The sequence below is a fragment of the Schistocerca gregaria genome, chromosome 2, assembly GCF_023897955.1.
Source record: "Schistocerca gregaria isolate iqSchGreg1 chromosome 2, iqSchGreg1.2, whole genome shotgun sequence".
Classification (NCBI taxonomy): Eukaryota; Metazoa; Arthropoda; class Insecta; order Orthoptera; family Acrididae; genus Schistocerca; species Schistocerca gregaria.
Window position 1 is genome coordinate 945247578 of NC_064921.1, and position 25331 is coordinate 945272908.

Genomic DNA, 25331 nt, shown 5'->3' on the forward strand with positions numbered 1-25331 from the left:
CACTACTATAATAGCCTAATTGTCTCTCTACAGCAGTTTTATGTTAGCACTGGAGTCATTATTTGGAGGCTAATAGAACTCTGTGGTTGCAATACTTCTTATTTATCAAGGCAGCAGCATAGTAAATTTCATTACAAATAACATTAAATTAAAATCAGTGCATAAAAATACACATGGAATTGTCTGTGTCAGCAAAAAATTGTGTTGATCAACAAAAATATCATCCAAATGGTGATGGTTGCATTTCCTTAGAAAATTTGCTCAGTATTCTACACTGCTACACCAAATGATAAAATATTGCCCAATTTGGTACCCCAGGCAGGACTCAGTTATGAAAAGCAGTTCCTATACAGAACAATGGGGAGTGGTTCATGGAAAGTGGAAGGGGTATGTGATGACAGCCCATTTTATAGTTTGCTTGTTTCTAAAAGATTTTCAATGGACTACTTGAATTCAACTGAGCTGACTGCACACAGCATTGCTCTCTCCCCCTTTCATTCAAAATCTATTTATGCACTTATAATACTGTAAATGAATCCAGCTGTTTCATGCACAATTAAGTCTTAAAATATGCATGCATTCATGCACTATCAAATGACTAAACGTACACAATTAAAGGAAAAACATACAATTTTAGAATTCAATCTGTTGCTATGATGCATTTTATTTTATTTTACGACAGTGTAAACAACTAGTGCTTCCAAATTTTCTGCTGACTTGGAGTAACTCTGCATGTTGAGCCACTGAGCTAGCAATCCCTGGATTCAGGAAGTGACGTGGTTTGAATCTATCCACGAGTATTCTTGAAAACAGTTTGCTGTGGTTTCCTGTTATCAATTTAGAGAAATGCCAGGGTTGGTCTGCCACAGCCAATTCCTTTCAAAAACCTTTCTTTCCTGACAGATTTCAGTTTCCTAAAGGTACAGCCTCTCTGCTTAAATGAAGACAGCTATATCACAGGCAATTCGAGTGTCTCATCAAAGGCTGCTGGCACTAAAAGCCGTAAGATAAATAAATAATAACCCCAACTTCTCCTCATTTAGGCTCATGCTTTTGTCTGACAGGACACTTTTTAATGCAGTAAATGATTTTTTTTACTTTGTAAGACGTGACAGGTACATACTTAAATGAGGAAATTTTGGAAAATGTAAGACTGAATAATTGCAGATTGCTCGCATTTTCACCTCCAAAATTTGTTCTAGTTTCTCTGTTACACAAAGATCTCTCTAGTCTAAAGGCTTGTCAGTAATAATCATGATGTCCCTAAACATTAGCACTCATCACTTCCTCAAACCATATCCAGAGTAAAAGAAGAAGAGTATAAAATGACCTTGGAGGGTGAAGGGAGATTGGAGCATGATGGCTTCTTAATGAATTTGGCAAGTACAGCATTCCTAAGTAATGAGATGATGTCTCCACTTCATGAAAATTCTGAGATCATTCTCAAATAAAATGGTTTATCATTCTTAATAAAAATGTTCAGATTAAATGAGAAATGTGAGTCTTTTTAAGGTCCTCTTTAACAAATATGAGCCCTCCCTCCTTCTGACAACAAACTCATAGCACAATGATAGATTGATTCATTCTATTTACAGATTGTTCCCATTAGTTGGAACAGTGTATAAGGTTGTTGAGATTCCTACCAATGCTATATACCTTCTAGTGACAGTTCAGACATTGAACTCCTCGGAGCTGTGTATAGTGGACCAGAATAACCAACTTTTCGACTTTCGTTGTGAGGAAACCACTGTACGACTACATCTTAGACAGGATGGACCTAAAGTATAAAACCAGTGCTCAATGAGCACTGCAAGGCATTTCGATGTAGAACCACTAGGTGATAACACATGTGAATTACGTATCAGTAGGCTTGAAACCTCGCAATGGTGTCGTTGTTCAATATATCACACACAATATACAGAGCCCTGCGGGACTCCATTCTCCTGGATATGGATGGAACTATGGGAGGCACCAACTTGGACATGGACAGTACAGAACAACAGGAAGTTTTGGATAAAATACGGGAGCTTGCCCCGGAGACCTCACTCGTACAATGTGGCAAGGGTATGATGTCGCCAGGTCGTGTCGTATGCTTTACGTAAATCAAAAAAGATGGCAATCAGGTGTTGGCATCTGGAAAAGGCTGTTCGGATGGCAGACTTGAGGGACACAAGATTATCAGTGGAAGAACAACCCTGGCAGAAGCCGCCCTGACATGGAGCCAGCAGGCCAGGTGACTGCAGAACCCAACCCAATCGCTGACATACCATACGTTGCAGCAGCTTACAAAGAACGTTGGTGGGGCTGATAGCTATCCACAACAAGCAGGTTTTTACTGGGTTTGAGCACCAGAATGATGGTGCTCTCCCGCCATTGTGATGGAAAGACGCCATTGCACCAGATCCAGTTGAAGATGACGAGGATATGACGCTTGTAGTCAAATGAGAGATGTTTAATCATCTGGGTGTGGATCTGATCAGGCCCAGCAGCTGTGTTGGGGCAATGTGCAAGGGAACTGAGGAGCTCCCGCTCTGTAAATGTGGCGTTATAGGGTTCACTGTGGCGTGTAGTGAATGAGAGAACTTTCCCTTCCAGCCGCCGTTTGAAAGTGTGAAAGGCTGGGGGATAATTCTCCGACGCAGAGGCTTGAGCAAAGTGCTCATCAAAGTGCTTGACAATCTCGTTTGTGTCGGTAGATAAGATGCCATTTATGGTAACACCGCGTACACCTATTGGGGTCTGGTACCTGAAAAGATGTTTGATCTTTACCAAGACTTGGGAAGGTGACGTATGGCACTCGAGACGTATCTGTCCCAACACTCCTACTTCCATTGTTTGGTAAGTTGGCAAACGCGGGAACGGAGCTGTTTAAAGGCTATCAGTTGCTCCAGGGAATGGTGCAGCTTATGCTAGCCGTAGAGCTCGCCGAAGCTCCTTAATTGCTCCAGCGACTTCCCGTGACCACCAAGGGACTGCATTACGCTGAGGCACCTTAAAGAGTGATGGATCGTGTTTTCTGCCGCAGAAACAATTGTTGTAGTCACCTGCTCAACCATCACATTGATGTTACCATGTGGAGGAGATTCAATGGTGACAGCAGAAGTGAAAGTTTCCCGGTCCACCTTGTTTAAACCCCATTGGAGTAGGCGTCCATGGTGCTGATGCCAGGGCAGTGACAAGAAGATGGGGAAGTGGTCACTGCCACACAGGTCGTCATGTGCTCTCCAGTGGATAGATGGGAGAAGTCCTGGGCTGCAAATTGATAAATCAATGGCCGAGTAACTACCATGAGCCACACTGCACTGGTATTTAAGGGGCAGAGTTGAACTGAGACAGTAAAGTTTCGACATCTTTGCCTCAGGCAGTAAGCACGGTGCTACACCTTAAGCGTTAAAATCTCCCAAAAGTAGGAAAGGTTTAGGGAGCTCATCAATCAGTGCAGCTAATACATTCAGGGATACTGCACCATCTAGAGGAAGATATACATTGCAGACAGTTATTTCCTGCGTCATCCTCATTCTGACAGCCACAGCTTCAAGAGGGGTTTGAAGGGGCACAGTGTCACTACATACTGAGTTTAGGACATAAACGCAAACTCCGCCTGACACTCGAATATGGTCGCTACGGTTCCTGTAATATCTTTTATAACCATGAAGGGCAGGGGTCCGCATTGCCAGGAACCAGGTTTTCTGGGGGGCAATGCAGATAGTAGGTGTAAAGCCTAACAGTTGCTGTAGCTCAGCCAGGCCGTGGCAAAACCCACCGAAATTCCACTGGAGGATGACGTCATCGTGAGACTGGGAAGGCACAGAACATTCATTGAGGCAGTTTAAACCTCAGAGTCATCTGCTGCCACGGACTTTTTGCCTGAGCAGTCTATATCCTTTGTGTATGAGGGTCTGGCGAGATCTAGGTCCTCAGTGGACGCCAGAATCTCCACCCCATCCTCAGATGCAGAGCTTGTAGGTAGCAGTGGTGTGGGAGCTACCGCAATTTCCTTGGTCTTAGGCGTCTTCTTTTTGGATTTCTCTCGCTGCTCCTTGGGTTTCCCTGGCTGGGAGGACTTCACTGGCTCAGTCTCCGAGACTGAGGATGAGCGTGAGCTCTACGACCAGCTGCTTTTGGGCTTTTCAGCCACTGGTGGGTGTCATCTCTCCCACAATCACAAACCTGGGAAGGGAGTGACCCAAGGGACCCCTTCCTAGCGAGAGAAGCTGAAAAAGACTTATGCTTCTCCAGCTTAGAAGTGGGGATGGACGTCCCCGATGGTTGGGGGGTGTTGCTCCCGAAGTAAGTGGTGTGGGAGCAACAAGGAGGGAAATGCCCCCCACCATCTAGGGGGCAAGTGTAGTCTTCCGGTTCTGAGAAGTGACGGGGGTTGGCGGAGCTGATGGTGCCAGAACTGTTGTAGCAGTGGCTTAAGACTATGTTATACATACAAGATGCAGGTGTTCAAATATTCTCTTAACCTTATTGTACGTCAGTCGGTCCAGGGTCTTTTACTCCATGATTTTCCTTTCTTTCTGGAGAATCCTTCAGTATGGCAAGCAAGGCGAATGGTGCTCTCCGCACTTGACACAGATGGAAGGTGGGGCACATTGAGTACTGGGATGTGATGAGTGTCCACAATCTCGACATGTGACACTGGAAGTACAGTGGGAAGACATATGGCCAACAACTAGGACATAAAGCACAGCATGGGGGGAAGGACATAGTGCTTTACATCACAGCGGTAGACCATCACCTTGACCTTCTCGAGCAATGAATCACCCTCGAAGGCCAAGATGAAGGCACCAGTGGCAACCTGATTATCCCTCGAACCCTGGTGGACACACGAGACAAAATGTGCACCTCGGCGTTCTAAATTGGCGCGCAGGTCATCGTCAGACTGCAACAGAAGGTCACTGTGAAATGTGATACCCTGGAGCATATTTAAGGTCTTATGGGGCGTGATGGTTACAGAAACATCCCCCAGCTTGTCACAAGCGAGTAACGTCCATGACTGGGCAGAGGATGCTATTTTGGTCAAGACTGACACAAATCTCGTGTTGGACAAGCCCTCTGCCTCCCCAAACTTGTCCTCTAAATGAACAACAAAAAACTGAGGCTTCATCGCCATGAAAGATTCCCCATCAGCTCTTGAACATACAAGGTACCCGACTGAATAAGATCTGCTGCCATCCTTAGCATGATGTTCCCCCCATGGCGTGGCCAGGACGGGGAATGATTTGGGGTTGTACATCTGTGCATTGAATTGAGCTGGTAAACACTTAGAGACTGCAGGTGTTTCACCACCAGCAAGAGATGGTGGACTACGCTTCATGGCGGGTCATCTGCCCTGATGGCAGGGGCCCTCCCCATGGGTCCCACCCAGCTGCAGCAAACGCCACCTGGCGGGATGTCCATTGCCAGCAGTCCCGATGCCCAAGGGGGATGGGCATCTACCCCTTGCCATACGTGGGGATTTAACGGCGCAGGCATCAGTAGAGCGATCCCTGTGTTGTCAGGGGGCAACAACCAACAGGGTACATGGCAGCCCCACCACAACGGACTGGCCACCGTGCTGGATATCAGGTGCAAAGAAGTCCACGTTCATCGTCGATGCAGAAAGTGACACGGCATAGGTCATGGTGGAAAATACACCCAGGAAGGTGTCCTCGCCCAAGAGATGGAGAATGAGCAGGACTGAAATACAACGACGGGAAAGTGGGCTAAAGATCTCAATGCACGATAGAGACAATGCACCATGTAAAGCGCCGTTCCCCAATTGGCTCGCTCTTCGAGAAAAGTTTGAAGGATAGAGGTCAATCCCTACATCACATAAAGGCCGAAATGTGTGAAACTGCTTTTAGTCCCCTTTTACGACAGGCAGGAGGAATACCTCGGGCCCCCAGACCCACTGGGGGGCGTGAAATGTGGCAAGAAACCGTTCTTTAGGAGAAATTGATTCCCTATCCTAGTCTTTTGTTTTTGAATAAGACTGGAAACTTGTGCAAGTAGGTCTTCAAAAGACTGCTTGTTGATTCGCAAACAGTTTTTTGTAATCCTGCAGCTCGTTGACAGCTAGTTGTGACAATAAAGACATATGATCGAATTTAATTCGCTCTAATAGCCAGTTCTTAGCCCACACACAGATAAAGCCGATTCAAAATCCATTTGACGCTGTACAAACAAACTCGATCTGAAGCTCGACAGTGTACGGAACACTCCCAACATGTTGGGTTCGCCGTTGGGGTGGGTATCTGGTACATGTTGGCCAACGTGTTCGACTGTCGTCGATCGGAGGCTTAAAAGGGGGGACACATTCACACTTTTAGACTGTGTCAGAATAGTCGAACGTCTTGGTCGTACTTTTGCATTACTATGTGCAAGATCGCCTTTTATTTTCCGATGATGATGACGACGATGATGATGATGATGATGATTTTGTGGGGCATTCAACTGCGCCTGTACAAATTCCCAACTTTTGCTAGGTCCAATCTCGCCACTTTCATGAATGGTGATGAAATGATAAGGACAACACGAACACCCAGTCATCTTGAGGTATGTGAAAATCCCTGGCCCCCGCCGGGAATCGAACGCGAGACCCTGTATGTTCGGGAAGCGAGAACGCGAACTCGAGACCTCGAGCTGCGGACTTTATTTTTCGCTGCACCATGCAAGTTTCCTACTACCGACTATGTTCATCCATAAAAGACAGATCGCATTGTTGTCTTTCCGTGGGTCAAAATTTTGTTGAAGACGGGGAATACTTTGAGCGTATAAACAGTGAATTCACTACAGTTATGTACTCGATTTAAATCTATATAGGACGTAGGTGACTTTCAATCTTTGGAGGAGTAGACGTAGAGTACCAATAGATAAAATTCAGAAATGTTGTGCAGGACGTGTATGTGCTGACCAATGTTTTGAGGGATAGGAAGGAATCACCGTATTAGAAATAATGAAGCAGATCAATGATTGCTTCAGTTCTTGCATCAGTGTCTAATTACCAATGAAGCTGATTTGTTTTGCAATATAAAATCTGTCTTTGCAGATCACATATCACCACTTATCAAACGGTTCGAAAAATTGTTTCAAACAAATAATATCGACAAATTCGCATGGATTCAAATCTCATTTATTGGCAAAAATATATTTCCTTAGAGATAAAATCTTATTGAACTGTTTAGCGTCAGTAAATTGCCAAAATTTGGCACCATGGAACTTCACGATTTTTTGACATCTGTGAAAGGTAAATAGCTACAGCTCAAAGGCAGTGATAGACCTCAAAGAAAACTAATTAAATTTGCAACAACTAGTTTTGAAAAGCTATATTTTGCGCATTCGCTGTAGTAAAGTGTAAATATCGTCCGAAAATCGATGTAAAACAAGAAATCAGGATAGCTGTATTCTGAGATTTGAAAAGATGTGTAGTGAACAATTAGTACGTGTGTCCCATTGACAGTATCAGTGACAAAACCGATCAACATTTTGCTTGTGAATTCAAAATATGTGTTTAATTTGTTATCACATATTTAAACGAACCTAGTCGCATCATCTTCATATTTCAACTGCGCGAGACAAACCAGTGTCCGAGTTAAAATGCCGAGGAAAAAGTATCACATATAAATGGCGCTGGAAACCAAAACAAGTATTTGGTAACGAGTGGGTTATGCGTGTTAGTGAGAACACTTTCAGGCGAAAGTGGGACCTGTAATTATTCTAGAGGAGCTAGTTAAATGCTTCCAACATTCAATAATATAACTGGGCTAGAGCAGTTGAAATCTAAAGCAAGCAACATTGTCACTTCCGTAAAGAAAATGGAGAGTCGTCTAAAGCAATCTGCAAAATGTCTACGCGCATCCTAGTGACAAGACCAGCTGTTTGACGATATCCATGCGCAGAGGCAGAAGCAGTGGTGTATTTAGGCTTAGGCGGCTGCCAGGGGCGGCTTACAAAGCTGCGTTCACATTGGCCGCACCGTACTGCACAATATCAAGGAATGAGGTTCAGATTGGCCGATGAGGGCGTCCTACAAATACTCTGTTCAATTCTGTGCAGTTCTGCATTCCTCTGCGCCTTTCAGCACTGCCAACCTCTTCATCTCAGAGTAGCACTTGCACCGTACGTCCTCAGTTATTTGTTGAATTATCATCAACTTTATTCAGTGTCGGGCCGTCTCTTGTGATATAGCCTTGTGATGGGAGACACCGCTGACACTGTCATAGGATTATCTATTGTCGACCCCCAACGACGTCCCTTCAAATTCAGAGGAAATACCGCCAGTTATTCTAACAGACGGCTGCTTGGCTGGCACTTAAGTTAAATTTGAAACTGTAAAGAATACAGTTGCTTAGTGTTTAGACAGTGATTTATATTTCACTATTAATTCAAATGAGTGACAGTAGAGTAAGATAAAGTAATTCTCGCTGGAAGAGTTTAAATAGCAATTTTGAGTTCCTAATTAATTTTTCTTGACGAGACAACAGTGAACTATTTCACTTGAAGAATTTTTGAGTGATCAGATTACTCACTTGCAAGCAAAGCTGAGGAGCAACAAGTAACCCATGTTCAGAAAGAAAGGAAAAAAACAGAACATCTTGAATGGCTAAATATAGAATGTTCAAATTCACACACATACATTAGTATGTTCTGCAGAAATGATTAGCATTTAACGAGGCTCAAGGTCAATATCGATATCGCGGCGCAACACCACCTACCGGTAAAACATGCCTGCCTGAGGCATCACAGTGACTGCATTCGCACAAGACATACAGCATAAACTCTAGGCCTTATGGTGTAGTGTGCTATTGGGTACAACTACAAATCACAGCTGGTACATGTCCAGGGAACTGTGACCACGTGAATGACACCTTGCTACTCGTAGCCATATCCTTTCTGCACAGCAGCCCAGACGCCATTTTTCAGCAGGACAATGCACGACCTCGTTCCTTCTTGGTGTCACAGGATGTCAGCCTGTTGCCCTGGCCCGTCAGATCACCAGACTTGTCGCCAGTCTAAAACGTGCAGTGCTGTGAGGCAATGCCAATCACAACAGATGATCTTTGGAAGTACGTGAATGCATCATGGATGGCTATAACAGAGGAAGCCATTCGCACCTTACACACGTCGATGCCATCGCTTATAGAATATGTAATCAGGGCCCATGACGGACCCTGTGCCTACTAGACAACAGGGCGCACGCTGAACCGAGTTGCCTGAAATACTAATCATTTCCGCTGAACATCTAATGTACATGCCCTCCTGAATGTGAACGTCCTATCTCTATTCGTTCAAGGTGTTCTGTTTTTTTCTGAACGTGAGTGTAAAAACCTCCTCCTAAGTACTTTGTGTAGAGTGTTGCGTGAAAACCACGTTCAATAACTATTTCCTTATTTGGAGATTGCATTGCAAATATTTTTGTCAGTGGCTGCAACGACGCTCTCTCACTTCTCGAAAGAGTCAATAATTATCTTGCGAAGTAATTTTGAACATGCTTTATGCAAACTGACTTGAGCTGCTAGTTCGGCAGCCCACATGAAGCGGAAATATCTTGGACTTTGTAACTAGAAATAGGCCGGACCTTGTCGACATCATCAATACAGAAACGGGGATTACCGATCATGATGTCATTATAGTAACTATTGGTTATGGAATGTAATAAGTCAGTTAAGGAAGCAAGGGGAAACTACAGCCGAATTTTTTTCCGAGGACATGCAGCTTTACTCTATGATTAAATGATGATGGCGTCCTCTTGGGTAAAATATTCCGGAGATAAAATAGTCCCCCATTCGGATCTGCGGGCGGGGACTACTCAAGAGGACGTCGTTATAAGGAGAAAGAAAACTGGCTTATCTCACGTGGGGTAAGATAGATACTGCTTACAGGAAAGTTCAAGAGACCTTTGGAGAAGAGAGAACCACCTGTATGAATATCAAGAGCTCAGATGGAAAACTAGTTCTAAGCAGAAAGGTGGAAATAGTATATAGAGGGTCTATACAAGGGCAATGTACTTGAGGGGAATATTATGGAAATTGAAGAGGACGTAGATGAAGATGAAATGGGGGATATGATACTGCAGGAAGAATTTGACACAGCACTGAAAGACCTGAGTCGAAACAAGGCCCCGGGAGTAGACAACATTCCATTAGAACTACTGATAGCCTCAGGAGAGCCAGCTATGACTAACTCTACCATCTGGTGAGCGAGATGTATGAGACAGGCGAAATACCCTCAGACTCTGGTCCACCTGAACCGATACAGACTGGAAACAGTTACGTTCGGGTACTTGGAGACCATTCATGAACTTCATGTTCCACAGCAACGATGAAATTTTTGTGGATGACAAGGTGCCATGCCACCAGGCCACAACTGTTCGCAATTGGTTTGGAGAACACGCTGGACAATTCGAGTGAATGATCTGGCCACCCAAATTGCCCGACATGAATCCCATCGAACATTTATGGGACATAACTGAAGGATCAGTTAAGCACAAAATCCTGCACTGGCAACACTTTCATAATTACGGACGCCTATAGAGGTAGCATGGTTTAACATATATGCAGGAGACTTCCAAAGATTTTTTGCGTCCGTGACACGTTGAGCTGCTGCACTCTGACGGGCTAAAGGAGGTCCGTTGCGACATTAGGAGGTTGATCGCAAAATATTGCTCCAGCAGTTGCACCATTATGGAATACGGGGAATAGCTCACAATTGGTTCACCTCTTACTTTAGCAACAGGCAGCAAAAGGTCATTATTCACAATATTGATAACGGCTGTGATGTGGGATCTGAGTGGGGTACTGTCAAGTGGGGGGTGCCCCAGGGATCAGTGTTGGGCCCACTCCTGTTCCTTATTTATATAAATGATATGCCCTCTAGTATTATGGGTAACTCTAAAATTATTCTGTTGGCTGATGACACTAGCTTGCTAGTAAAGGATGTGTGTCCAACATTGGCTCGGTTTCAGATAGTGCAGTACATGACCTCAATTCATGGTTTGTAGAAAATAAACTAACGTTAAATCACAGTAAGACTCAGTTTTTACAATTTCTATCACACAATTCAACAAAACCTGACGTTTTAATTTCACAGAACGGGCATATGATTAGCGACACCGAACAGTTCAAATTTCTAGGTGTTCATATAGATAGTAAGCTGTTGTGGAAAGTCCATGTTCAGGATCTTGTTCAAAGACTTAATACTGACAGTTTTACTATTCGAACAGTATCAGAAGTGAGTGACACTTCGACACGAAAATTAGTCTACTTTGCTTATTTTCATTCGCTTATGTCATATGGTATTATATTTTGGGGTAACTCTTCCCATTCTACAAGGATATTTTTGGCTCATAAATGGGCGGTTCAGGCAAAAAGTCGCGTGAGTTCACGAACCTCTTGTCGACCTCTGTTCAAGGGTCTGGGTATTTTGACATTTGACATATGTATATTCCTTATTGTCGTTTCTTGATACCAATATTAGTTTATTCCCAAGAATAATACTCGGCAGAAATCAAACCTGCATTTGGATCGGACTTCCTTAACTCTTGTGAAAAAAGGTGTGCAGTATACTGCTGCATCCATTTTCAATGAGCTGCCACTCGAATTCAAAAATCTTAGCAGTATTCCACGCGCTTTCAAATCGAAACTGAAGAGTTTCCTCATAGGTCACTTCTTCTATTCTGTCGAGGAGTTCCTTGAAAAATTAAGCTGATTCTTATTGTATTGCTGATAGCGTTTACTTAAACTTACGGACTGACTTTTGTCAGGTTCATGAACATTTATTTTTATCTATTATTGCTTTTATGTTGTAATTTTATGCACTGACACGTTCCATGACCTTGGAGATTTGCTCCTCAATTTTGTCCTACAAAACTTGACGTGTAAGTAAATAAATAAATAAATAAATCTCATGACTTTTGTCATCTCATTGTGTGTTTATATCCATGTCAATAAAAATGTAAATGTTGGTTTGTTCAAAATCCAAAGCCTCAAAAATTTCACTGATTGATTTGAAATTTTGACACAACATTACATTCGAATACGAGTGTGTTTTTGTATACCTAATGGAGCTCCATCTTATAACATGTTAATACATATTTAACGTAGAAAGAGGAAAGGCTATTATCAAAAATTTTGAAAAGTATTTGACTGATTTACAATATTTCACATACTTGCAATACACACTCCTGGAAATTGAAATAAGAACACCGTGAATTCATTGTCCCACGAAGAAGAAACTTTATTGACACATTCCTGGGGTCAGATACATCACATGATCACACTGACAGAACTACAGGCACATAGACACAGGCAACAGAGCATGCACAATGTCGGCACTAGTACAGGGTATATCCACCTTTCGCAGCAATGCAGGCTGCTATTCTCCCATGGAGACGATCGTAGAGATGCTGAATGTACTCCTGTGGAACGGCTTGCCATGCCATTTCCACCTGGCGCCTCAGTTGGACCAGCGTTCGTGCTGGACGTGCAGACCGCGTGAGATGACGCTTCATCCAGTCCCAAACATGCTCAATGGGGGACAGATCCGGAGATCTTGCTGGCCAGGGTACTTGACTTACACCTTCTAGAGCACGTTGGGTGGCACGGGATACATGCGGACGTGCATTGTCCTGTTGGAACAGCAAGTTCCCTTGCCGGTCTAGGAATGGTAGAACGATGGGTTCGATGACGGTTTGGATGTACCGTTCACTATTCAGTGTCCCCTCGACGATCACCAGAGGTGTACGGCGAGTGTAGGAGATCGCTCCCCACACCATGGTGCCGGGTGTTGGCCCTGTGTGCCTCGGTCGTATGCAGTCGTGATTGTGGCGCTCACCTGCACGGCGCCAAACACACATACGACCATCATTGGCACCAAGGCAGAAGCGACTCTCATCGCTGAAGACGACACGTCTCCATTTGTCCCTCCATTCACGCCTGTCGCGACACCACTGGAGGCGGGCTGCACGATGTTGGGGCGTGAGCGGAAGACGGCCTAACGGTGTGCGGGACCGTAGCCCAGCTTCATGGAGACAGTTGCGAATGGTCCTCGCCGATACCCCAGGAGCAACAGTGTCCCTAATTTGCTGGGAAGTGGCGGTGCGGTCCCCTACGGCACTGCGTAGGATCCTACGGTCTTGGCGTGCATCCGTGCGTCACTGGGGTCCGGTCCCAGGTCGACTGGCACGTGCACCTTCCGCCGACCACTGGCGACAACATCGATGTACTGTGGAGACCTCACGCCCCACGTCTTGAGCGATTCGGCGGTACGTCCACCCGGCCTCCCGCATGCCCACTATACGCCCTCGTTCAAAGTCCGTCAACTGCACATACGGTTCACGTCCACGCTGTCGCGGCATGCTACCAGTGTTAAAGACTGCGATGGAGCTCCGTATGCCACGGCAAACTGGCTGACACTGACGGCGGCGGTGCACAAATTCTGCGCAGCTAGCGCCATTCGACGGCCAACACCGCGGTTCCTGGTGTGTCCGCTGTGCCGTGCGTGTGATAATTGCTTGTACAGCCCTCTCGCAGTGTCCGGAGCAAGTATGGTGGGTCTGACACACCGGTGTCAATGTGTTCTTTTTTCCATTTCCAGGAGTGTATATATATGCTGAGCAAATCAATAACACAGTGTTCTACATCTGGCCTTTATGCAAGCAGTTATTTGGTTGACATTGATTGATGGAATAGCTAGGTGTCATACTGAGGGATGTCGAACCAAATCCTGTCCAACTGCCGCGTTAGGATGTTAAAGTCCCAAGCTGGTTGGGAGCTGTGCCGATAATTCTCTAAACGTTCTCAATTGGACAGATATCAGGCTATCTTCCTGGCCATGGTAAGGTTTACCAAATTATGCAATACATTACACAGCACCTTCGATTTGCAGTATTCTGGTTTCGGTCCGAAGTTCATTACTAAATGATCCAGTAATATGCAATAACATCAATTATGACAGCCATATGACTGTTCATTCTAGTTCAACATATTTTGTAGAGCAGTGCAGGGCTGAACTTCAGACCGCTAACTGATGAATGCAAAAGCTAGCGGTGCCTACCAAAACAAACAGGAAGCCTAGTCATATCAACAACGAACCAGGGTCTTTCGCTTGATTAGTTTAGATTAGTTTTCGTTCCATAGATCCGTGTTGAGGAGATCCTCGTGGATGTGGAACATGTCATTGACAACACACTGCCTTACAGATAATAATTCATAGGCACAACAGCGAAATTCTTGAAATAGAGAACTTGTTTATAGTTTAAGGGAATGGATTCTACCATTAAAACATACAACTGCAAATATTATCCTGTTGATAAATTTACACACTGGCCAAAAAATTATTCAGCTCCAGGAGACATCACGCAAGCTTTGACAATGTCCTCAGTTCAGCTATGAAGAGAGTCCACAAGTTTCTTCAGGTGTGCCACTTCCAGCCGAAGGCATTCATTGATGATTAGATGCGGTAGAGCAACCCGACTGACAGGATGTTGATTGCTGTGTTTCACCTTCCATTCCACATCGTTCCAGGCATTATATATGATATTAGCATAGAAAGCCTTTGTGATCCAGTCAAGGTGTGATAAGAAGCCTAAGTGTTGAATCTAGAATGAATACATGCGCCCCCTTGAAGAAAGCTAATCTTGGAATCTGAAACTGTAAACAGCATGCTCCTCATGAAGGTGCTCAAGAAAGGGCAACACTTGTCGCCTGAGAATGTTGGAATAAACGTCCTGGTTCATGTTCTAGGTAACATGAATATGTGGGTCCAATCCATGGCATGAAAAGCACCTCCTAAACCTCACAGACCCACCTCTGGTTTGAAATGCACCCTCCATACACAGCGGATTAAATATCGTTTTGGACCATCTATGCGCTACACACCTTGCATCATTTTGAAATCGGCAAAATCGTGACTCATCACGCCATACTAAGCTCCTCCAGTCTGGTACTGTTACGGTTTTTTCTTGCATGGCTGAATGACTACGTGTAGTAGTATTATCAGCTGGGAGCAACATCGTTTTGAGAGGTACCTGGCACCAGATGCCCACTGCTTGCGGTACCCTTCCCAACATTCCTTCTCAAACTGTTGAGATGGAACTTTATCAACTCACAGAAGGAACTCCTGTCGCGTTTGAAACTGATGTAATTGGCAAAAGTTTACACCTCGTTTTTCTCCCCACTCCCATTACAGATGGGTGAACTGTAGACAGAGCAAGATTTGTAAGCTGCGTCCTGTTCTTCTACTTGCTGAGGTTCCGTGGATATTGAGAAAATGACAAACATGTGCACATTTCATGATTTATTACAACATTTCACATTGGTACACTTTACTACATTTTAGCACACACACAATCAATATGGACGAAATGGAACTGAACGCAACAGCATACATGAACAAAGATGTAAAAATAGACAAAGATAATACACACATATCTTTCCACATATCTATATCATTTAAATGGAACCGACTAGCTTAACAATAGTGATTGCGAAAACCTGATGCTCCAGAAAGAGAGCAGAAGTTGTATGGGTAGCTATATGACGAGAATCGTTGCACGTCGTATAGCACAGAACAAAAGAATACTGGCCGCCTGGCTGGCCTAGATTCGTGCGAGAGGTATAGCCCAGATGAAACATCGGTTACACCCCTCACAGCCTCGGGGACGTTATCGATACCGCAGCAAACGTAAATACTAAAAACGTCTCTGATTCCTGTCGGTTACGATTTTTTTAAGACCACTGTTCTTACTATGCGTTAAATGGTTGGCTGCGAGTTCCTTGTAAACGCGCTTGGCAGTCCGCATTGATCATGACCACGCTGGGCAACTTCATTTACGGTGAGGTTATGGGCACACAGCTTCTTTTGGGCTTTCTGTCGCTGTGTTTCCACGCCAGCCCATCTTACTGCCATGATTCCATAAGTGTGCACACTATTTCAGCACCACTGAGAGCCACATGAGAGCATGGCACTGGTCTAATTTACACTTTGTACAGCAATCCAAAGTGACTAATATTCTGTCCGATGAGCTCACGCTATCCTGCACTCATCTAGTCCAGCAAAAACAAGATGTCGTGATGGGAGACGGGCTGACTTATAGACCACATATGTCCTACAAATGGGCACCACCTACAGTCACCTCCTCCAGCCTCTTTTCTTAAGATATTCAAGGAATGCAATAACATACCCTTCCACGTCTTTTCTAAGTATTTAACACCAATTTTAGTTATTGTTTGATAATGTTTTCTTTTAGCACAACAATTCTAAGTAATCTACACCAGTCGACAATGTTTTCTTTCAGTCAGTAGGCTGTTTTACTACGCTAGTCAATGCTCTAAAAGTATGTGATAATGTTTACAGCACTCACTTTGTACAGGTCGAAGCAGAATTTCTCATTGGCTTCAGACACAATACTCAAAGCTGTTCTCGCCGGACTACTTTCCATTCTGTGAAATAGCTGCAATATAAAGAAGGCAGAGTTATTTAAGGCATGTAAATATTTCAATAAAACAAATATTTGATTGTCACTCAAGCTCCTTCGACCCACTGATACAAATGTAATATTTTTCAAGAGAAAATTGATTAAAGCTATGTCAATTGGAACATTACGCTCTGTATGTATTGCCTCTATACCTATCTTGTTAGCTTAAGTACCACATGCGAGTGTGTTTTGCCTGAAAACTTCTAATACCATTTACCTGCAGGATTACATTATTTTTCCGTTATTTATGACAGAAAATGCTATATTAAAAACCTGAATACATAGTACTGATGTTGTTGTTGTTGTGGTCTTCAGTCCTGAGACTGGTTTGATGCAGCTCTCCATCCTGTGCAAGCTTCTTCATTTCCCAATACCTACTGCAACCTACATCCTTCTGAATCTGCTTAGTGTAGTCATCTCTTGGTCTCCCTCTACGATTTTTACCCTCCATGCTGCCCTACAATACTAAATTGGTGAGCCCTTGATGCCTGAGACGCTTCCCTTCTCCCCAATCCTATTCAATACTTCCTCATTAGTTATGTGATGTACCCATCTAATCTTCAGCATTCTTCTGTAGCACCACATTTCGAAAGCTTCTATTCTCTTCCTGTCCAAACTATTTATCGCCCATGTTTCACTTCCATACATGGCTACACTCCATACAAATACTTTCAGAAACGACTTCTTGACACTTAAATCTATACTTGATGTTAACAAATTTCTATTCTTCAGAAACGCTTTCCTTGCCATTGCCAGTCTACATTTCATATCTTCTCTACTTCGACCATCATCAGTTATTTTGCTCCCCAAATAGGGGAGCTCCCGAAATCTTCTGGAGCAGTATTCCTAGTATAAAAATCTGGTGTACAGTTTCAGGATTTTACCGAACTATTAAATAAATATTATTGTGAAACACCAATATAGTGTATTTAAGTTTATCGTGTGTCTATTTTCCTCCAAGTACTGACAGGATACTCCATAGAAATGCTATACTTATAATGTGATGTTTAATAAAATATAATATATTTTATGTTTCATGTGTAGCATTATTTAAAAAAAACACGTTTTCACATATTTTATGCATAAGGAACTGAGAAACTGAGTCATTCATTAATCATACATAAAATATATAGTAAAGCCAGTTCTGTAACTAACAAAATGTATGTAGACAGACAAGAGAGTGTCTTTCAGACAGAGAGCACCTTCGAACTAATTTATTTCTTCTTTCTTCTCCTTTTATTTCCATTTTCTTGAGATTAACTTATTTCAGCACCTCACCAAAAGAATACCTGTTTTTCTTGGCCGTTTTGTAGAAAAATTCCGCGTGTATCAAAATAATCTGCTTCTGTTAAATTAGAGAATTGTTGGAATGATGGATGCAGTCATTTTCATTATGAGTGCAATTAATCTACACCGAACTGGTACAAGTTTACGATTTTATATGTCCATTATTTGATAAATTTAAGGGTGGCTGCACGACTTTTTTTTAGTGGAACTGTATATAAGAACTGAATTTTCAGGATTTTATTTTTTGCGAAAATGATAAACGCAAAAGCATTAAAAATGTAGTTATCAGTTTAGAGAACGTCATCAGATTGTGTAACCGCGCTTGCTGCAAGTGTGACCTACGTTTGTCATTTCGTTCGCTAAGAGGTAATTGAGAAGTGTTCTTCAGAGGGTTGCAGGAACGGCCTGCCGTTCCAGCCATACAAAAAAGAAAATAAACAAGGACGAGGTAAACATGACAACAAGTAACATATTTCCCAATGCCTCACAACTTAAGGGAATGAAATGGCAGAAATTTTATATTTAGGTAATATTGACCAGCAGGTTAAGGAAACATACATAATTCCTATATAACATAAGCTCTTCATTTTACATTGTCAGTATTGCAGTAAGCGACTTTGTCCTGCAGCTATACTTTTAAACCGTTATTATTATTATTATTTGATTCTTGAGTTTCTCCCGGCGTATTTGATAATCAAAATATCCACGGGTGTACTGCCGGTCTATAGTGTCCAACGGGCACAATATTTCGGCGATCAAACATGTCGCCATCATCAGGTGAACTGACGGACTGAGCTCCTGTGAACGTGCCGGCACGGAGATCCGTACGCTATGGCTGCTCAGGGGGAACTGGGTTCGGTCGCTTTTTTTTTTTTTTTTTTTTTTTTTTTAATAAGGATGGGGCCCCTCCACGCCCGCACCAACGTGGTGACCAAACCAAAAGTTCTACTGTCACCTCCGTATAACATGTTAGTTTTTAGAATCAAGAGTCACAGGATGCAGGCTGTGATGTTATCCATGCGTCTGGGTAAGATTACTCATTTACATGGTCCATCAGGAGAAAGAAGTGGTCGAAAGCGATTGAAGGGTAGCGGTTTTTAAGGGCAGAGGGAAAAAAGTGCCAAGGCAAGCGCCAAGGGAAAAAAACCTCTGCGATAGTAGGACGGGTAATAAGGGCAGTAGCGGATTACTAGCTGCGACAGCGCATGCAAGGTGTGGTTATGTTAGTGCGAGGTATCGTGCATCGTTACCGTTGTCGTTGCTGGCGTTCGTTCCAGGATCTGCTGCTGCTGCGTCCCTGAAACATGACATTGTCATCATATATTAGTGGGCGATCGGTCGTAGATCAGCTCACAGTGTGGGGGGTGTGTGTGGCTGGTTTGCGTGCTGTGTGCAGTACGGTTTCCCTGCAGTTGCCGGTATTTCGGCGGGTTAATCATCTGGGGTTGCCAGTAGTAGCTGAGTTGCAGGGGCTCGCCAGTACTGTCATGTTAGCGTGCTATGGACCATAGATGTTTAGTTTCGTGCTAATAGTGTTTTTGGTCTATTATGTTTCCATCTATGGTTGTGGTCGTAGTTACCCAGAGAAAGAATAAACGGGTTACGCGACTGTCTCGTGTTCCTGTATAGTCGTGTGGAGAGTTTTTGGAATACCTGCAAGATAGTATCTAGCCGATATTCCCGGTGAAGGTCCGCGGTGCGCGTGTAGCGCGGAGCGTTGCTTATGATTCTGAGTACTTTGTTCTGTATGAGCTGCAGACGGCGCACACGTGTGGGCGCAGCGTATCCCCAGACGGGAGCAGCATACGTCATCAGAGGTCTGATAAGTGTGGTGTACATGGACCTGGACACCCTCCTATTCAGTGTGCTACGCCTGTTAAGCATAGGGTAGAGTTGTTTGAGCCTCGCGTTTGCTTTGTTGGTCACGTGTTGGATGTGGTCCCCCCAGAGTAGTTTCCGGTCCAGCCAGACACCGATGTATTTGACCTTCTCTCGGAAACGTATTGGGCGTGCGTGTAGTGTTATTTGATTGCAGTGTTGATGTTTGCGCAGTTGTTTCGGTCTTCTGGTGAACAGAACGGCTTCGCACTTGTCGACGTTTACTCTAACACGCCACTTCACCAACCAGGGCTCTGCCGTTCTGAGTGCGGTCTGTAGTCATGAGTTAATGTTAGACGGCTTCCAATCTTGCGCTAGGATGGCAGTGTCATCCGCGTAGATTGCCATCGTCGTGTTATGTGTATCTGGGAGGTCGTTAATGTAGAGGTTAAACAGTAAGGGCCCTAGGATGCTTCCTTGGGGTACCCCTGCCTGTATACCGTGTCGTGTTGATTGTTTGCCCTGCACGTCAGTGTTGAAACTCCTGTCCGTGAGATATGAGTGTATGAGACGTACGAGCCCGTCGGGAAACCCTGCGTCGTTTAGTTTGCGTATGAGGCCGTTGTGCCATAGACGATCGAAAGCCTTCTCGATGTCCAGGAACACCGCACCAGTTGCTTTGTTCATGTTGTATCCGTGTGTGATGTATTCGACGATGCGGAGGAGTTGTTGTGTTGTCGAGTGGTGATTCCTGAAGCCGAATTGCTCCGGCCTCAGGGTGTCATTTGTGATGCAGTGCCTAGTGAGTCGTTTTAGTATTACCTTCTCAACAATCTTGCTGAGCGCGCTCAGCAGGCTGATGGGTCGGTAATTTTGTGGGAGGGAGTGGTCTTTCCCCGGCTTCCTCAACATCAGGACCTTGGCCGTCTTCCAAAAGGCGGGGAAGTGTTGGTGTTTGAGTATGGCATTCGTGATGTGCGTGAGATAGTCTATTGCTTTATCCGTGAACTCCTGGAGGACACGGTTTTGAATGCCATCGTGACCAGGGGCCTTCCTAGCAGTGGTATGCATGATGGCCCATTTCACTTCAGCTGTGCTAGCCTGGCGGATGTTGTTGCGCGCTGGTTGGGCCAGGATGCGAGTGACCTCCTGGTCTGTTGCAAGTGTGAACACTGGATCTGACGGATCCATGTTCGGTGTGAATGACGCTGCAAGTGTGAGGGCCATCAGTTCAGCTTTTTCTTCCGCAGAATATGCCGGTCCGTCGGGCCCTTGTAGTGTGGGTGTGTAGTGTTTCTCCCTGGTGAAGTGTCGGGCCATCTGCCACACGCCAGGTCGCGTGGTGTCTAGCCCTGCGAGTTTTTGGTCCCACTGTTGTGTTTTAAATGTTTGTATTTTTTCCCGGATTATTCCCTGGAGCCTGTTAATGTGCCGTTTGAAGTGCTGGCGCCTGGTACGCTGCCAATACCTCCTGAGGCGGTTCCTCATTGAGATAAGGCCCAGGATCTCCTGGGGCAGGGCAGCACTGTAATGTTGTGGTGTGCGGATTGGTATGGTGCCGGCTATTGCGTCTTGGACGGCGTTTGTAAGGGTTTCAACAGCATCATCTATTTGGGCTGTCTCATTAATTGCGTGGGTAGGTGGGATGTGACTGTCGAGCGTTTCCTTGAACAATGTCCAATTCGCGCGCTTGTAGTCGAGCATCCTGCGTTGGTCGATGTGCTGCAGTGTTTCTTCAATGTACAGCATAACAGGTTGGTGATTTGAGGGCAGATCGTTTTCAACAGCAACGTTGAGTGTCGTTGTTATGCCCTTGATGAGGGCCATGTCTAACACGTCTGGCCTGTGTCCCCTCCGGTAGGGAATGTGCGTCGGTTCGGTCGGCGCTAGTGTAATGTAGTTTCGTCCTAGCGCGTGTTCATATAGTTTTTTGCCGTTGGAGTTTCGTATACGTGAATTCCAGTCTGGGTGTTTCGCGTTAAGATCTCCAGCGGCTATTACGCGCGGTGATATGTTGAGTATAGTGCTGATGTCGCGTGTCACTATGTTCTTAGGACTGTTGTATACTGACACCAGTGTGGTATAGGCTCCGTTGAACTTGACCCTGACGGCGGTTGCCTCTAATTTTTCAAGTTCAGGGAGCACTATGTTTGTGTGTTCGATGTCTTTGTGTATAATGATGGCCGTTCCACCGAAACCAGAGCCGTCCGGTCGGTCGGTACGATAGACGCAGTAGCTGGTAAAGTTTAGGTGGTTGTGCGGTTTGAGTTTAGTTTCGCTCAGTAGTGCGATAAGGATGCCCTTACGCTCCATGAACGCGGCAAGTTCCGCCCTTTTGTTGTTGATCCCGTCTGCATTCCAGAACAGGATCTGTGATAGTGTCCGGTTGTTTGCGAAGGGGGCCGGGTGTGGCGTATTATCCATGTAGGGATGGGAACAGTGTGGTGAGAGCTGTTTGTATGGCAGTCCAGTACTGTCCGGGTTGGGCAGACATGAGCTGTGTGAACAGTGTGCTGATGACCGCGAAGATCCTGGCGAAGATCTGTTGGGTCGTATGCTGGGGGAATAGTGTTTCCATTATTCCCCCTTGTGTTGTGTTTGTGTTGTGCGTGTCGGCCTGTGGCTTGTTTGTGGTGTTAGCGGCCGCTGGTGCGGGTGTTGGCGTTGTGTGTGGGCTGGCGCTTGTGTTGCTGCTGTGTGCTGCAGTCTGTGGTGCCTGTGTTACAGGTGTGGTGATGGGTGGAGTAGTGTGTGTGCTGGTGTCACTGGCTTGCTGACTGTGTGTCTGCGTTTCCGTGTTCTGTTGTTGTCGAGTGGTTTGTTGTGGCGATCTTGTGTACCCGTTCCTGTTCCCTTGGGGTCGCCTACGCCTTCTCTGGGTTTTCGGTTCTGGGGGTCCTTGTGTGGGTGCGTCTTCCTGTGCGGTCTGCGTGGTTTCGCATGCCGTGGCCTCAGGGAGTGGGGTCGTGTTGTTTTGGGGAGGTGGTGTTGGAACCGGTGTGGTCGATGTGTTTTTTGTTGGCTGAGACGGTAGTATTGTTGTCGCAGCGGTTGTGTTTTGTGCGTGTGATGGGCGCGGAGGTTCCGCCGCCCGCACCGCTCCTCCAGGGCTCGTAGCCATGGCGAACGTTACACCGTTCCTGACAGGGTTTGGTGCGGGCCTTGGACGTGGTATGGCGCTGAGTCCTCTGGATTGTTGTATTTTACGCCTCTGCGCCTCTCTGTATACGTCGCAGCCCCTGTAGTTGGCCGCATGGCCTTGACCACAGTTGGCGCAACGGCGTGCGTTTTGTTGTGCTTGTGTACAAGCGTTGGATGCGTGTTTGCCAGTGCATCCGTGGCAACGGGGTGCCAGGCGACAGCGAAGGGCCGAATGACCGAATCGCTGGCAGTTGTTGCATTGTTGGGGGACGAGTGGTGGTTCATATAATTCTACCCTTACGTCCATCCGCAGAAGGCTTTTTATCTGCAGAAGGCCGCGGGAGGCAGCCGTATCGGCCATCTCGACCAGGTAGTGTGGTAGGCGGGTGTGTGTGCGGAAGCCCGTCATCCGGTTAGCACTTCGGCAGTCGTAACCAAGGAAGTTGAGCGCCGCTTGAACTGTTTTGTTTGGTGTGCTGGGGTCCACTCCCTTCACCACGTACAGCTGTGTCCGCTCTTCAGCCGTTCTGTACGTGTAGTGCTCGATCCCCTGTTCTTTGAGGAAGAACAGGAGATCTTTGTACTCTGTGTTAGTAGCCACGTACAGTGAGGCCCTATCCCCAGAGTATTTAGTGTGGAGCGTGCAAGGTGTGTGCCTCGCTTCGAATGTGGTGTTGAGGACGCTAAGGTCCCCATAGTTCTGTATTACGACTGGGGGAAAACCAGTCTTTTGTTGTGCGGGCGTAGCTGCGGTTTGTGTATTTGAGTTATTACTGACCGCAGGTCGGTTCGTGTTGGTTATAGTGTCTGTGTTCCTAGCCGGAAGTGTTTGTTTCGGTGTAGGCAGCAACGCCTTTCGGCTGCCTAGCGAGTTTGGTTGCTCGCATGTACCTCTTGTGTTTCTGCGTTTGTGTGATGGGCCCTCCACCTGCCAGGGCCCGGTGTAGTGTTGTTCTGTGTCCTCGTCCGCCGCCGCTGATTCCGCCACTGGAGTCAGCAGCGACAGCGGGACGGTCGTGCAGGAGTCACCAGTAGCAGGCGAGTGAAGCGTGATGTGAAGCGTGGTGCGCTTCGGTGTGTCGTTTGCGCCGCAAAGGTCGGTTATCAGCCGACGTTGGTCCAGCAGTTCCTGCGCTTGCTGCGCGATCTGCCGATCCTTGTCGGCCAATACCTCCCCCACGGCGGCAAGCGGGACGCTGGCGTCGACGGGGTCAGTCGACCCGAGCGCCTCTTTCGCTGCAGCTTTGCTGCGGGTTATGGCGGGAGAAACACCGGCGGAATCTGCCATCTTGGTGTTCTGGGAGGGACGAGAAAGGGGAACGACAATTTTTGCTCTTTCTGAGAAGAAAAAGCCCTAACTGTTTTACCCTACGGAAGTGGGGGGAGTGCCCTACGGCCTAGCGTGCGCCGTTAGTGCAGTGGCGCGGCACCTAAAGGAGGTGCGGAAGAAGAGAATCGGCCTACAGTACGCGGGGTGATCCGACGTGAACGGGCCCCTGGCACTGATTAACCCTACAAAGAACGAGATAGCCTCGCTGTGGAGTTTGTAACAAACGTTACGGGGTTGCTGTGAGTCTAGGACTCTTCACGACAATTCTGCTTTCCGCAACTACGCGGTTTCTCGACGAAAGGGAGCAAGCTCAACCCTCCGCCGATCCACGGGGCGCTACTGTCGCGCTTCGGAAGAACACTCTCTGTAGAGCAGAGCGGTCAGCGAGGCTTAAGCCCCAATAGCTACCGATGCACCGGCCATCACCGGCTGAGAGCTCCTTCCGCCACGACGGCCAGAGCGCGTCTGGGGTTCGGTCGCGGCGGCGGCCGATTTAAATACCCTCCGCCCGCGGCGCGCTCCCTCCGCCGTCCGCGCCCCGCGCCACGGTCTCGCGGTGGAACAGATTGCGACGGCGTCTGAGATGACGTCGGTGTGATGGCTCTGTCCACCGTGGTCGTCACAACTATGCGTTTGCTCGATTTACTCTTGATTAACCCAATCGCTGGTTCCCAAGCCTTGCTAAGATTATAGCCACAGTCACGGTTTATGAGGTCGTCATTGGTGCGAATTTCGATGGCCTCTCTAACAACGCTGTCCCAGTATCTCGACGTCTGTACCAGAATCCTCGTGCGGTCATACTCCATAGCGTGTTTTTCCGACAAACAATGTTCAGCGACCGCCGACTTGCTCGGATACATTAATCGAGTGTGCCTCTGGTGTTCACGGCATCGATCCTCGACAGTTCGCATCGTCTGACCAATATACGACTTGCCACATTGACACGGAATCTGGTACACGCCAGCCTTCCTCAAACCGAGGTCATCTTTGGCGCTCCCCACCAGTGCACGAGTTTTATTCGGAGGACAAAACACAGTTACGACTCGGTGTTTCTTCAGAAAGCGGGCGATTTTCCCCGAGAGTGCGCCTGTGTATGGAATAAATGCAGTGCCTACCTCCTCCCTCGTGACTTCATCCATCTCAACAGGTTGTGATGCAGTGGTTGGGCGGAGAGCACGTTGGATCTGCCACTCTGAGTACCCATTTTTTCGAAACACAGTTCTCAGATGTTCCAATTCCTGGGGTAGACTCTCTGTGTCAGAGATAGTGCGCGCCCTATGTACTAGAGTTTTA

The 25331-nt window shown here is 46.1% G+C and overlaps 1 protein-coding gene across 2 annotated transcripts in view; it reads right to left on the reverse strand.

The window, feature by feature from the left end:
* The window catches only part of LOC126335402 (leukocyte elastase inhibitor-like), a 118994-nt gene that overhangs the window by 61671 nt on the left and 31992 nt on the right, over window positions 1-25331 (reverse strand). For both annotated transcript variants that reach the window (XM_049998652.1, XM_049998653.1), the window contains exon 2: window positions 16349-16438. In XM_049998652.1, coding sequence (XP_049854609.1) covers window positions 16349-16438 — 90 coding nt within the window. The remainder of the gene's footprint in view (window positions 1-16348; window positions 16439-25331) is intronic.